The 15,334-nt window shown below is 45.6% G+C and overlaps 1 protein-coding gene across 1 annotated transcript in view; it reads left to right on the forward strand.

Moving 5' to 3' along the window:
* Positions 1-1,748: 1,748 nt before the first annotated feature.
* FAM174C (family with sequence similarity 174 member C) overlaps positions 1,749-15,334 on the forward strand; it is a 62,372-nt gene continuing 48,786 nt past the window's right edge. Inside the window, exons 1-2 of the mRNA XM_068233996.1 lie at positions 1,749-1,889; positions 12,782-12,898. Of these exons, the coding sequence (XP_068090097.1) occupies positions 12,893-12,898 (6 nt within the window). The 5' untranslated portion in view covers positions 1,749-1,889; positions 12,782-12,892. The remainder of the gene's footprint in view (positions 1,890-12,781; positions 12,899-15,334) is intronic.

A 15,334-nucleotide genomic window follows, 5' to 3' on the forward strand; every position in this document is an offset into this window, starting at 1 on the left:
GCACGTAGGACGCCGAGGACGCCATTGTCTGCACCTAAGAAGGCTCTTCCAGCCCTTCCCCTAGGCAGTCTCCACCTCCTAGACTCTCCCGGAGGCTTGGAGCGCACCGGGGAGCGAACCAGGTCGCATCACTTCCTACTTCCGGGCGCGTGGAGCGCAACCGGAAGTGATGTCACACCGCTCCCTGGCCGCCCGATCTGTGCAAAGCAAACCGCCGCGGCGGCGGCAAAAGGCGCGCTTGGACCCTCTGCCTCTCTCACCAGCAATTTAGCCAGGTAACACCGTAATGTGACAAGCGGCAAGAGAAGCTTTTAGCCTCCCACCTGACAGCCCTCCGGAAGCCTCAGTCACATCTAATAGACCCCCAAAGACCAGCAGAAACGGGGTCAGCCATAAGACTCTATTAGAGTCACCCGGCACCACTACCCAGGAGAGGCTGAACCTGGGAGGAACACTGCAGATATGGGTGCACAGCTACTAGAACACCTGTCGAGGTAAGGACGAAAAAATTAGACGGGGTGGAGTCTTACTACCTTGAATTTATCTAGATACCTGTCCTATCAGGGTAGGGGGCGGGACTACTACCCATAGGTGCTGCCATGGAGGCATTAGGAAAAGGGAATTTTAACCAGTTGAGGACCACAGTGGTAAACCCCCCTAAAGACCAGGCACATTTTAACTAAAATGGCCACTGCAGGACCACACAACACAGCACACCGAGCTCTCTGTTGGTGGGGTCTGATCTCCCCCAAGTTGTTTGTTTTGTTTTTTTAATAAATATTTATGTCCGTTTTTAAACAAAATGTGTTTTTTTTTTTTTTGTAATGCTCTCCCTCCCTACACCCAGCCAATCACGCGATCGGCTGTCATAGGCTTCTGCCTATGAGAGCCGATCGCTCTCTTGTCCCCAGTGCAGCGCTGCTGCTGATCGCAGCGCTGTACAAGTAAATAGACGGCGATCACGCCGTCTAACAGTCTCCCGAGCAGCAATAGCCGCTCGTAGACTGAAAAGGGGGCAGGGCTCCGCCCTCCGAGCATGAGATGCGCGCGTGATCTCATGCAAATTAGAGCCCCAGGACTTGACGCCAATTGGCGTTAGGAGGTCCTGGGGCTGCCGCCACGGCCACGACCATTGGCGCTAGCCAGTCGGCAAGTAGTTAATGAAAGGTGTACTAGAAAGCTGCGGTGCAACATTTCGCCCACATCCTGCAAGCCACAATAATTCATAGGTACCATTCATGGCTACAGCTGCGGTAGTGAAATTTTTTGCAACTTTATCAGATTTTGCAACCGGTTGCACTTATTTATAGGTATAGCTATCAGAAAGTGCCACCTAACCATTGACTTCAACCTATCTGTATCAGAAAATGCAACCCAACCAAACCCTATTCTCACACAGAACCCCCCACCCCCCCTCTTGCTCAACAAATAACCCCCCCTGGAGGGAACAATCCCCCTTCTAGCTCAATGGGATCCATGGTTGCATAAAATTACAGGCGTGTAACAGAGAGGAGCCACGCCTACACAGTCATACACTGTCCTCTATGGCAAGTTGCAAAATATGATGGGTTGCAAAATTTTTCATTACACCGCTACGCCCCAATCCGAATATCCGACAGCACAGTCCGCTCCCTGCACTTCCCTATCTGCAGTGGTTGCGTTTCTATTCGCTAAAAAGCGTCACATGACAGCTGTAGAGACACCGCATCCTACTTTCAGGATATCGGCCCCTGTCATGACTGGCTGGTGACGTCCCAAGGGGCGGGGCGTGGGGAGGAAGTGGCTGAGTTATATGGTAGATAGTGGCGGAGCTGACCAGCTGCTGGCTGGAAGGAGTCGGTGGCAGTGTGTTAGGACAAGGTTCGTTGGAGAGAAGCGGCGAGCTGCAGGTAAGCTTTGTGGGGTTGTGTGTACAGGGCTTGCTGCAGCCTACGAGTAGGAGTGATGACAGAACCTCTGGTGTGCACACAACTGTCTATATTTGCTGCTTGAGAGAGAGAAGTTCTCTACAAAACGTAGTCAGTAACAGGAGTTTTGTAGCTACAGCGTGGGCTTTGTGGGGGAATTATAGGAGTATTTTTATATATGAGCAGTGCATTCACTGAGTAGATCTGTCATCGGTTATTAGGTGTCACTCAACTGTTCTGTTATGCTCAGTCAAAAAATAAACTTTTCCTTTTAAATACTACTATGTAAGCTGTTAATGAGCCTCCTTATATTTTTCAAATTAAAGGAATCCATAAGTTAGGGAAGTTTTCTTTTACTTACTTTGGGCTTCTTACAATCCCAGTCAGTCTTTTAGGTCCGTAAGTGTCCTCCTGTTCTGCTGTTGTCAACTACTGTCACTCCTGGCTGTATGCGCCTTATTGATTGTGCTCCATTTGCAGTTGGTGTTCTGCACATTTGTAGATTGTGAAACCTGCAACTGTGCATGCGCAGAACACTCCAGGAGACAGAACCGTGATAGAGGAGGTACTTGGCCTCACATACGCAATGACCTGTCTCAGTCGCGAACCTTAGTTTGGGGGACAGCGGCAAAACTGTGCTGACTTGGAGGACACTGACGGACCTAATAGACTGCAGGGGGCTGGAAGAAGCCCCAGGTAAATAAAGGAAAACTTCTTTTTCTCACTTAGGCTGCTTTCACAGTAAGACGTTACAGGCGCATGTTAGTGCAGCCTAACTCACAGCAATGAAAACTAAATGGGCTGTTCGCAGTGCCCACGTTGCGTTACATTGTAACACAGCACGTTTAAACAAAGTGCTGCATGCTGTACGTTATACGTTAGACTGTTTGCACATGCCCAGTAATGTTGGAGGACGAGGTCTCCTCTCCTCTTCCGCGGTCAGCCACATGGCTAATTAATATTCACTGCACTGTGTGACGTGCAGTGCTTACTTCCTGGAGCGGCCGCTTTGTGTGGCGATTGGCTGGCGGGACCACGTGATGCCGCATGCGTCCAAAAGTACGCATCACGGCATCACGGACGCATGAAGAGCCACATAACGCGTCTCAATCTGACGTTTAACGTCAACCCCACTATGCATTGCGTTAGGTGCACGTTATGTGACCTTAACGTGGCATCTAATGCAACGTCTTAGTGGGAAAGAAGCCTTAAAGTAAACCTGTAACTTTCTATGGAATGAAAATCAGATACCTCGGGAAGTGGAAACCTCTAGATCCTAGTGAGGCTTTCTCTGTTCTCCTCAGTAGCCCTGATCCAGCACTGGGACCCCTGAAGAAAAGTAAACAATAACAGCCGAGAGTTGCCGGTGTGCGCAGGCATGTTAAAGGACATCCGAGGTGAAAATAAACTGATGAGAAAACCAATTGTATCCATCCTCCTTCTCTTAAAAATGACTATTTTAGATATCCCACAGTTTAACTTTATGTTTATATCTAGTTTTTGGTCAGTGTAGAGAAGAGAAAAAAAGAAAAAACCCGCAGGGTACCAGGAGCCCTTATGGTGTATTATCCTCAGATAAGAGAATTAAATTTTAAGAATAAATATACTCACAAGTGTGGGTTGCTTCAAGGCAACCACTTGTATAGGCATGTGGGGAAGTCCCGTCCCCACTCGGTCTTTGTGTTCGCTGGTCGCTGCTCCTTAGAAAAAGGCTTCGCTTCTTTATAGGTCGCGAAGAACCCCACGAGTGGGGTATACGAGATTGTTTTCCAACAGGGCTAGGAAGCGCCCGTATGGTGTATTAGGTGTTCTCTTTATACGAAGAGACTTCACTCGATAAACGATTATGACGGTTTATTTTAGCACAATAGACAACGCGTTTCGCGGTCCAAGCCGCTTCCTCAGGTCAATAACAGGTGCTTTTTTTTTTTTTTTTTTTTTTTTTTTTTTTAATTTAAAAAAAAAACAAATAAATAAAATCACTAGAGGTACATAAAACATAAATACAGACATACAGTCGTAAAACATGGTATATAGAAGTTGCGGGCACGAGCCATTAGGTTCTGTGGGAAAAGCCCTTAGTTTAGGCAGTTATAACATAAAATCAAACAACACACATAAAATAGTGGAAGCAAATAAAAAGGTACTTCAAAAGATAGATATATATAAATTACTGTACCAGATATAGTGGGTATGGATGGAGGGAATGGGATGTATGTCTCAGAGTGGGATCAATGTTTATAATAGAAATGATACATAAAAAAATATGATTCATGGTATACTAAAAAGTGGAGGATGTCAGAGGAGGAGGTATAGTAGTATGGTGAACTGTTGCTATAAGCCGGCGGGGTAATATAGATGCGGTGCAAAAATATCATAGTATACTAAAAAGTGGAGGATGTCAGAGGGGGAAATATAGTATGATGGACTATTGATATATGCAGGCGGGGTAATATAGATCCCAGTTACAGGGAGTCAATACCTGGTATAAGGAGGCATACATTAAGGAAAGGCCTATGTATCAGTATAAAAAATGTGGAATTGGGTTCATCATGTAAACAAGGTTTAAATGGAGGTATAGTGTGCATACCTATAGGTGTGTAAGACCCTTAGGTGAGATCCAGATAAGTATAAGGGGAACCCGAGGGGGATACATAATGACAAACCGGGATCGTGGGAGCTAAACTAATGTGTCCTCTGTTAAAAGAGTCCTCTATGTGTGGATCTCTGAGGAGACGATGTAGTCAGTATCAGTTCGTAAAGCTATAGGGTCTCGAACAGGGACCCTATATGCGGATTCAGAGAGTTCCTTACCTTTGGACAGGATCCGGAAAAACAGAGCGCCAAGCCGAGGGCTCTGCTATGCGGAATTTAAATACCCTGTATTGCGGAAGTGCTGGTGGCTGAAGCGTGGATGATGGGAGGACCAATCTGAGGGGCAGGGGCGTGGTCATGTCCGTGCCTCCTGCCGATTGGTATGACGGCCAGGGGACGGCGTACTTTGCGTGTCAGTGCTCGCATGGAATGTGAGCGTACAGAGCTGCCGGTTTAGCGGCTCGGCGTAAGGGCTGGGGGCATGGCGCATGCGTATGGATCCTAGGCCGCCATGTTTGTCTCTGGCAGGCCTGGCTAGAGGCGAGGAGGACAGAGGGACACTAGAGGAATATCGGGGAGGGAGGGGATTAGGTATCAAAGTATAGAAACAGTCAAGGAGTAATTGTAATATATGAATCGGATCTTCATTCTAGGGGATGGTGACCCCACAGACGTGTGGGGTGGGAGAAAGGGTAGGCTGGATACAATTGTCATGAAGATTAAACATAAATGACAGATGGCAGGTAATGTGTGAGATTTCACAAGGTAACTGCTATTAGGACATTACATATATTCCATAAATGTTAAATATCTAGTTTTTACATTTTTACTGTGTCATTGTCTCTGCTCAATTGACCTTCATTGATGTATACTAGAGCACACATCTTTGAATTATTGACCTTTTTTTTTTTTATCTCTTTCCTGCTCTCAGAAGCCATTTACTGACAGGAAAGTATTGTATGGCTGTAATTCCTAATCAGTGAGGGTTATGCTATAGTCTGACCTGGACAGAAACTGTCACTTGCATACCTGATTTTTAACTCTTTCAGACAGAGAAAGGAAAAAAAGGAACACGGCCTAGTCATTTGTGTGATTGGCACTGTACATACCCATGTCTATCTCATCATGTCACCTCGGTTGTCCTTTAAAGGCTTTCCCATCGGTCTCCGGTGGAAATAGCCGAGCCGATTGGGTCCACTCCACTGCGCAGGTGCTGATGGCTCGCGCCTGCGCAGTAGAGTGGACCCAATCGGGCTCGGCTATTTCTGCCGTAGCCTGAGGAGAAATTGATACTGCACCTGTGCTGACTCCCAACAAGCACTGACAAGCAGACTTTTGGGGGACCCAGCTCACTATCCCCTCTGCTGAGGAGGAAGGGGGAAGCCTCTTTAGGATCCAGATGCTTCCTCCTCTCTAGGTAAGTACCCCCTAGAGACACTTTTTTTTTCTTCCTTTTAAACAAGTAAATCTTTCATAAATAAAATCAGTTGCCGTTTGATGGCCCCAGGAGTGGTCCAGCTGAATAGGGACCATAAAGGAAATACATTTCAGCGTTTAAAGAAAACCTGAACTGAAAATTAAAAGTCAAAATAAGCATACACAAGTCATACTTGGCTTCCATGTAGTCTACTACTCAGTGTCTTTCTCCTGTCCTGCGTCCTGTATGTTCACTGTGATCAAGGGAATTTTCCGTCCTCCATTCTGAAAATGGCCATTACCCATAACAGCTTTCTGGTCAGCACACAGTTAAACTGTAACATCGCCCACTTGAGCCATAGGGAAACATGGACATTACTTGGTACATCAGTTTTCCTCTCAGCTATAACTGACAGCAACTGATATTTTACTGACAGCAACTGATATATTTCAGATCTGACAAAATATTGTCAGAACTGGAAGGGATAATTGTCAGAAGAAAATGGTGAGCTTCTAAGAGGAACTGATGGCAAGGTAACTATGTAATGTTCATTTAGGCTAATTTCACACCAGGACGTTGCGTTAGAGGGGGCGTTAAGGTCGCATAACGTCCCCCTAACGGAACGCCTGGTGGTGCTAGATCTGGACGTCAGAGTGAGCCGCGTTGTGCAGCTCACTCTGGCGTCAGTGATGCCGTGATGCGCACTCTTGTGCGCATGCGGCATCACGTGGTCCCGCCGGCCAATCGCCGCACAGAGCGGCTGCTCCAGGAAGTAAACACTGCACGTCATAACGTGCAGTGCATATTAATTAGCCATGTGCCTGGCCGCTCTCCGCTCCTCCCCAACATTACTGAGCATGTGCAAGCAGTCTAACGCGGCACAGCCGCGTCCAAAGTACTGCATGCAGTACGTTGTCTTGTGACACAGCGTTACAATGTAACGCAACGTCCGCACTGTGAACAGCCCCATTGATTTTTCATTACTGTGCGGTGGGCTGCGTTACAGGCTGCTCTAACGTGCGCCTGTAACGTCCCACTGTGAAACCAGCCTTAAAGTTACCTCATGTGTTTATTTTAAATATTTTTACTCAGTACAGGTTCTCTTTAAGGTCATACCAGCTTACTTGGTATGATCCTCTCTCACTGGCATTACCCTGCTGTGTATGGATGTTTGTGCCCGTGCCATGTCTGTTATATGACTACTTTAAGCACTTCAGGCATACAGGAAGCCACTGCTGTCACTCACTGTGCAGGTAAGAGGCAGACAACCATAAGCTATCTCAGCCTTGTTCCCATTGCCAGGTGACTGATCGCCTTTTCATGGGACAACACTGCAGTTATGAAGACATGACACTTTGATGCAATGTAAAGTAGTCAGTGTATACCTTGTATAACAGTGTAAATTTGCTGTCCCATCAAAACATATCAACCTGCTGTCATTAATGTCTAAACCACTGGTAACAAAAATGAGTATACTTCTAAAGTTGCATACACACATCAAATTTTGATTTGCCAATCACTGACCAGTTTAACTACCCCCATGTAGTATGAGAGCTAACAGACTTTGAATACTATGAACAGATTGTGTAGGTTGGCTCTCATACTACATGGAAGTGGTAAACTCTATCAAAATTGGATGTGTGTAAGTGGTGAAGGTCAAAATTCTGCCCAATTGGACAGTTTCTCCCCCTGTCATGGTACATAGGGTAGCATACTGGTAGCAATGTTGCCTTTGATGTGGGATTTGAGCTTAAGACCAGGGTTCAAATCCTGTCTCATGCCAGTACCAAAAACAGTAAGTAGTCTTTGGGCAAGGCTCCCTAATGATCCTTGTCGCCCATGGAGCAAACCCTAAGTGGCTGCAGCCCTGGAGGGCTTTGAGTCCACTGAGAGAAAAGCGCAATATAAATGTTCTGTGTCCTGTCTAGTGTTACAAGGTCTCAGTTGTTAATGAGTAGGTGTGTTTAATGTCGTGTTATTGCCTTCAAACTGGGCACTGGAAGTTCAACATTGCACCTCATGGCAGAGAACTCTGAGTATCTTAAAAGGGAAAAAAAAATTGTTGCTCTACATAAAGGTGAAATAGGCTACAAGAAGATTGGCAACCTGTAAGTGGGCTGCAGTACAGTGGTCAAGACCATACAGCAGTCTAACAGGACAGAATCCAATCCAACAGGCCTACTTTGGTTGACCAAAGAAGAGTGCATGTGCTCCGTGTCATATCCAGAGTTTTGTCTTTTGCAAATAGACATACGAGTACTTGCAGCAGACATTTGGGTTGTCAGCCTGTCAGCGTCCAGACAATATGTGGCCCACTGCATCACATTGGTCTGCATGTCGACTTGCTAAAGAAAGTGAGGGTAAAGGTACTGGACTGGCCAAGAATTCTCCAGACCTAAAGCCTATTGAGCATCTGTGGGGCATCCTCACACGGAAGGTAGGGCAGTGCAAGGTCTCTAATATCCACCAGCTTCATCATGGAGAAGTGGAAGAGGGTTCTGGTGGCAGCCTGTGAATCTCCAGTTAACTCCATGCCCATGAGAGTTAAGGCAGTGCTGGAAACTAATGGTGAGCACACAAAATATTGACACCTCGGGCACAATTTTGGCATTCTTCACTTAAGAGTGCACTCACTTGTTGACAGCGGTTTAGACATTAAGGGCCCATTTACACTAACGCCGAGTTCAGCACAACTCTGCAGCACTTTACTGCCGGCGGGAGGGGTGGATAAACGCTGCCTATCTTTACAGTGGCTTTGATCTCCAGGTTGCACTGCTATGCAAATCTGGACAGCATGCTGCAGATTTCTGCAGCTCGCAGCCGAATCACTGTAGCCATGCCTGACGCTTTAGTGATTCGGGCTGCACCTTCACAGCACAACGGGAGTTCCGGCCAAATCGGAAAAAACGGCTCTTAGTGGAAACCGGCCCTAATGGCTGTGTGTTGTAATTTTGACAGGACAGAAAATTTACACTGTTTTACAAGCTGTGTACACTGACTTACAAACAATTGTGCTATTAGCGCTCAATAACATGTCCATATAAGTAAACACACAATTCTGTGAGGTTCCCCCCCCCCCCCCCCCCCCCCGTTGTACAGCGGCTTACCAGATGGTGCGGCCAGCCGGGCCCGTTCCGTTTGCGCCTCTGGGATATAAGGCCATCCCACTGCCTCCTCCGGCAAATAACTGTCCACTGGTGCTTTCTGTAGGTATGAAAGAATAGACCTCCATCACGTAAAAATATCAAAAATCTTTTATTTTAAAAGTGGTGACATATACCTTTTTAAAAACGTAGGTCTGTAGACCAAATGAACAGCGGAACCCCCTACGGTTACTTTAGGGGTCGCAATTAATGGCACGGCTATGCATGGGCCAGGTGCGGGTATCAGCGTGGGGTTGACTCAAACCGCCGATCGAATTCGCCGCTCCCTGCCCTCTCAATTACCCCTGCCAAACAGATAGTCAATAGTGAGACGCCAGCCGCGTCCGGCATGTGTCACGTGATTCAATCGTTGCTCCGGATGCATGCCGGACGCGGCTGGCGTCTCACTATTGACTATCTGTTTGGCAGGGGTAATTAAGAGGGCGGGGAGCTGCGAATTCGATCGGCGGTTTGAGTCAACCCCACGCTGATACCCGCACCTGGCCCATGCATAGCCGTGCCATTAATTGCGACCCCTAAAGTAACCCTAGGGGCTTCTGCTGCACATTTGGGCTATGGACCTACGTTTTTTAAAGGTGTATGTCACCATTTTTAAAATTAAAAGATTTTTGGTATTTTTACATGATGGAGGTCTATTCTTTCATACCTACAGAAAGCACCAGTGGACGATGATTTGCCGGAGAAGGCAGTGGGATGGCCTTATATCCCAGAGGCGCAAACGGGCCCGGCTGGCCGCACCATCTAGTGAGTCGCTGTATGAAGGGGGGACCTCACAGAATTGTGTTTACTTATGTGGACATGTTATTGAGTGCTGCTAGCGAAATTGTTTGTATTTATTGAAGATATCGCACGTATTATGCTGGGAATACACGGTACGTTTTGTACTGTGTATCGAGCCGCACGATAGATTCTGGCGCGTCCCCGCGGGTGGCTTCTTATCTTCTGCTCGTTTATTCTTTTGTCATGCCCGCCGGCATCGAGCGCGGAATCGATCCAGCAGGGTATCGGACACGTCGGAAATGATCAATCGAGCCATCAGCGGCTCGATTACATGGTACAAACGTACCGTGTATGCCCAGCATTAGACAGTAGTGATCCACCTGGGACAGCGGGTGTAAACAAGTCCAGATTATGCTATTTACAACCAGAGACACTATTTGGCATTCCTAAGTGTTTAACTGGGGGCTGTTTCAAAGTGGATCCGAGATAATCTTTTACTCATTGCATAATTATGTCCCTTTCCTGTTGTTCATAGGACATTCCTCAAGCCAAATACTTTTTTGTTTTAATACTCCAATTCCCTATAAACCCTCCCCACAAGGAAAAAACTTGCAAATAAAGGACAATTAGATTAGCAGCAGATTCCCACAAAATGCAAATCGAATGGCAGCAGATTCCCACAAAATGCAAATCGAATGGCAGCAGATTCCCACAAAATGCAAATCGAATGGCAGCAGATTCCCACAAAATGCAAATCGAATGGCAGCAGATTCCCACAAAATGCAAATCGAATGGCAGCAGATTGCCACAAAATGCAAATCGAATATTGTGGCAGGTGCCCCCAGTTAGATAGTGGCAGGTGTCGACCCCCCTCCCCCCGTTATAGTGACAGGTGTGTTCCCCCCCCCCCCCCCCAGTTAGTGACAGGTGCCTCCCCAGATGAGGTAGTGACAGGTGTCTCGCCCCCCCCATGAGGTATTGACAGGTGTGTCGCCCCCCCCCCCCCATGAGGTAGTGTCAGGTGTCCCCCCAGATGAGGTAGTGACAGGTGTCTAGCTGTTAGATAGTGACAGGTGCCTGACCAGTTAGATAGTGACAGATGTCCCCCCCAAGTTAGATAGCGAGAGGTGCCCAGGTGTGATAGGTGCCCAGTGCCTCCAACCCGCCCGTTACCTCAGATCAGCGCTGCCCGCCAATGCTCTCTCCTCTGTCCCTGCTGGGCTGGCGCTGTCTCACAGCTCAGACCTCACAGATCGCGGCGACTGAAACAAGCAGAGTGCGCATGGTACCTGCGTGGCTGAACTTCACATGCGGAAGTGACTAATGATGTCACTTCCACATGTGACTTGTATGCAGGTACCATGCGCTCTCTGCTTGCTTCAGTCGCCGCGATCTGTGAGGTCGGAGCTGTGATGCAGCGCCAGCCCAGCGGGGACAGAGGAGAGAGCATTGGTGGGCACTATATGAGGGAGCAGGCATGGCGCCCATAGCACGAACCATGCCTACATCCCTTAAAGTGGACCTGAACTCTTGCACAGGACAAAAGCAAAACGTAGTGAAATGCACCCTGAATGTATCTAGAGAGTTTAGCCTGTGTAATTCCCCCTCATTTTTGTCTAATCACAAATTGTAATCTGATCCTCCTCTGTGTCACATGACTGCCCATGGCAGATAAGCAGATAATCCCATTTGAAAGTACAGGCTGTAAACAATGTCTGCTTACATGAATCAGGAAGTCGGAACTGTGCAGATTTATTTTAGGATTTGTATCAGCTATAAAAATTCAATGTTTTTTGTTTAAAGGCTATTATGCTGCCGTGTATCTTTTAGAGCAGAAAGGAGTTTTGAGTTCAGGTCCACTTTAAAGCCCCGTCTACACTATGAGAGATTGCAGTGATCCGGCAGGTCGATTAGCCGCCGGATTGCCTCTTCCGTGTGCCCGCTCACCGCGCGTGCGTCGCATTCGATTCCCCGCTCGTCCCCGCCGGCGCTGCTTATCTTCCGCTCGATTCCCTGCCATTGTCCCCTCGCGGGGAGCGAGCAGGGAATTGGCGGTGCAGAGATCCGTCCTGTCGGATCTTATCAATCGAGCCGCATCAGTGGCTCGATTAATAAGGAGCATCGCGGCCGCATCTACTCGTGTAGATGCGGCTTTAGATAGGGCTCAGTGTGGGATATGATCGCTCCGCTGGCGCTCTGCAATTCAGAAATCTCGGGGAGAAGAGCGGGCCGCAGCAGGAGGCCTGGCGTACTGTTAGACACCGCTGCTATAAACTAAACAAGCCTCGCCCACAGCATTTCGGAGAGCCTTGGCATTTTCAGACAGTAGCAAGGGCTCATGGGAGCTCAGTCTGTGCAGGAGGAGGGGAAGATATTACTAAATAGAGATTTCAGAGGCAGAGGAGAGGGAGATTAAGTTTTTTTTTTTTTTTTTTTCCACGGGCTGAGTGCTAAAGATGCAGATAAGCTTACCTGTGTGTAATGTTTACAAACAACATGGCTGCTGTAATTGTATCACAGCAAGAAATAATCATGTTCTATTGAAGCTGTTTGCACCTAGATTTGCTGTGTAAAATATCTAAACTGTAGATAAGGTATATAGACAAGTTACTTGTTATAGTTAGTTTTTCATCTCAGATCCACTTTAAGATTGTGAATTTGTGTACACTGACTATTTTACATTTTATCAAAGTACCATATCCTCAGTGTTGTCCTATGAAAAGATATAATAAAATATTTACAAAAATGTGAGGTGTACTCGCTTTTGTGAGATCCTGTAGCATTACTATTAGGAGGGTAAAAGTTAATTATTTTTTTTTCATCAATTCATGACTGATCTTTAATTGCATTGTTTAAAATAAAAGAAACCTTGATAGTAGTGTTATAGTATTTTTAACGTTCCAGGAGTTTTGAGTTCTGTCCAGGTAGTTGGATGTACTTTTCGACATGTATTCATGCAGATAATATATCTTTTCCAGGGACTTGACTGTTGCAATATCCAACACCACTTTTTACGTGAAGGTAACTTTAGACTAAGGAGTGTTGCTTGGACCAAAGCTGCCTTAAGGCGAAAGCATCTGTACTTTATCATGGAGGTATGTATCTGATAGACGTGGGATATGCATGCATGTGATTTGAGTGCTAAATTTCCATTTTTTATTAAGTTACAGGCACTGTATATATAACAGCAGCCACACTTCTGTTGCTAATGTTTAATTAAAACTGAGGCTAGGTTCACAGTAGACACAAAATTAAATTAGATTGTTTTCTGCAAAGGAGACCAATAGATAAGCAGACGTATGTATGTATGTATGTATGTATGTATGTATGTATATATACACATATCTATCTATCTATCTATCTATCTATCTATCTATCTATCTATATCTCTATCTATCTATCTATATCTCTATCTATCTATCTATCTCTATATATCTCTATCTCTATCTCTATATATCTCTATCTCTATCTCTATATATCTCTATCTCTATATATCTCTATCTCTATATATCTCTATCTCTATATATCTCTATCTCTATATATCTCTCTATATACCGTATATACTCGCAAGCAAGCCGACCCGCATGTAAGCCGACCAGGAAAAAATGATTGACCCCCATATAAGCCGGGGGTAGGAAATGCTGGCCGCGTGATTCCCCCCCCCCCCCCATTGTGTCCCAGTATAGCTTTATAGTGCCCAGTATAGCTAGTATAGTGCCCAGTATAGCTAGTAAAGTGCCCAGTATGGGTAGGTAGTCCCCCAGTAAAGCTAGTATAGTGCCCAGTATAGGTAGGTAGTCCCCCAGTATAGCTAGTAAAGTGCCCAGTTTAGCTAGTATAGTGTCCCAGTATAGCTAGTATATTGCCCAGTATAGCTAGTATATTGCCTAGTATGGCTAGTATAGTTCCCAGTATGGCTAGCATAGTGCCCCAGTATGGCTAGCATAGTGCCCCAGTATGGCTAGCATAGTGCCCCAGTATAGTCCCAGTATGGGTAGGTGGGTGGCGGCCGCCGCTGCTATTACCTTAGGCAGCGCCGCTTCCTCTATCCCCGTCCTGCTCCGGTACCTGACTCACAGCAGCGCGCCCCTCGGCGGCTGCTGCTGAGATGACGGAGGAAACCATAGAGAGCGGCTTCCTGTAGCGGCGATGCCATTACTATGGGAACCACTCTCTATGGTTTCTTCCGTCATCACAGCAGCCGCCGAGGGGTGCGCTGCTGTGAGTCAGGTACCGGAGCAGGACGGGGATAGAGGAAGCGGCGCCGCCTAAGGTAATAGCAGCGGGGGGAGCAGGGAGGGGTACTACCACACCCACCCACCTACCCATGCTGGCTCATCACTCGCAAGCAAGCCGACCCCCCCCCCCCCCCCCCAACTTTTGGCCCACTTTTGGGGGGGTCAAAAATTCAGCTTGCTTGCGAGTATATACGGTATCTCTATCTCTATATATCTCTATCTCTATATATCTCTCTCTGTGGCTGGATAGTGTAATGGTTAAGGGCTCTGCCTCTGACACAGGATACCTGGGTTCAAATCTCAGCTCTGCCTGTTCAGTAAGCCAGCACCAATTCAGTAAGGAGTTTCTTGGGCAAGTCTCCCTAACACTGCTACTGCCTACTGAGTGCGCTCTAGTGGCTGCCTCGCAAGCGCTTTGAGTCCGACAGGAGAAAAGCGCTATACAAATAATATTATTATTATTATTATATATCTCTATCTATATATCTCTATCTATATATCTATATATCTCTATCTCTATCTATATATCTCTATCTATATCTATATATCTCTATCTATATATCTCTATCTCTATCTATATATCTATATATCTCTATCTATATATCTATATATCTCTATCTATATATCTCTATCTCTATCTATATATCTCTATCTCTATCTATATATCTCTATCTCTATCTATATATCTCTATCTCTATCTATATATCTCTATCTCTATCTATATATCTCTATCTCTATCTCTATATATCTCTATCTCTATATATCTCTATCTCTATATATCTCTATATATATCTCTATCTCTATCTCTATATATCTCTATCTCTATCTCTATATATCTCTATCTCTATCTCTATATATCTCTATCTCTATATATCTCTATCTCTATCTCTATATATCTCTATCTCTATATATCTCTATCTCTATCTCTATATATCTCTATCTCTATCTCTATATATCTCTATATATCTCTATCTCTATATATCTCTATCTCTATATATCTCTATCTCTATATATCTCTATCTCTATATATCTCTATCTCTATATATCTCTATCTCTATCTCTATATATCTCTATATATCTCTATCTCTATATATCTCTATCTCTATATATCTCTATCTCTATCTCTATATATATCTCTATCTCTATATATCTCTATCTCTATATATCTCTATCTCTATATATCTCTATCTCTATATATCTCTATCTCTATCTCTATATATCTCTATCTCTATCTCTATATATCTCTATCTCTATCTCTATATATCTCTATCTCTATCTCTATATATCTCTATC

Source organism: Hyperolius riggenbachi, chromosome 1 (assembly GCF_040937935.1).
Source record: "Hyperolius riggenbachi isolate aHypRig1 chromosome 1, aHypRig1.pri, whole genome shotgun sequence".
Classification (NCBI taxonomy): domain Eukaryota; kingdom Metazoa; phylum Chordata; class Amphibia; order Anura; family Hyperoliidae; genus Hyperolius; species Hyperolius riggenbachi.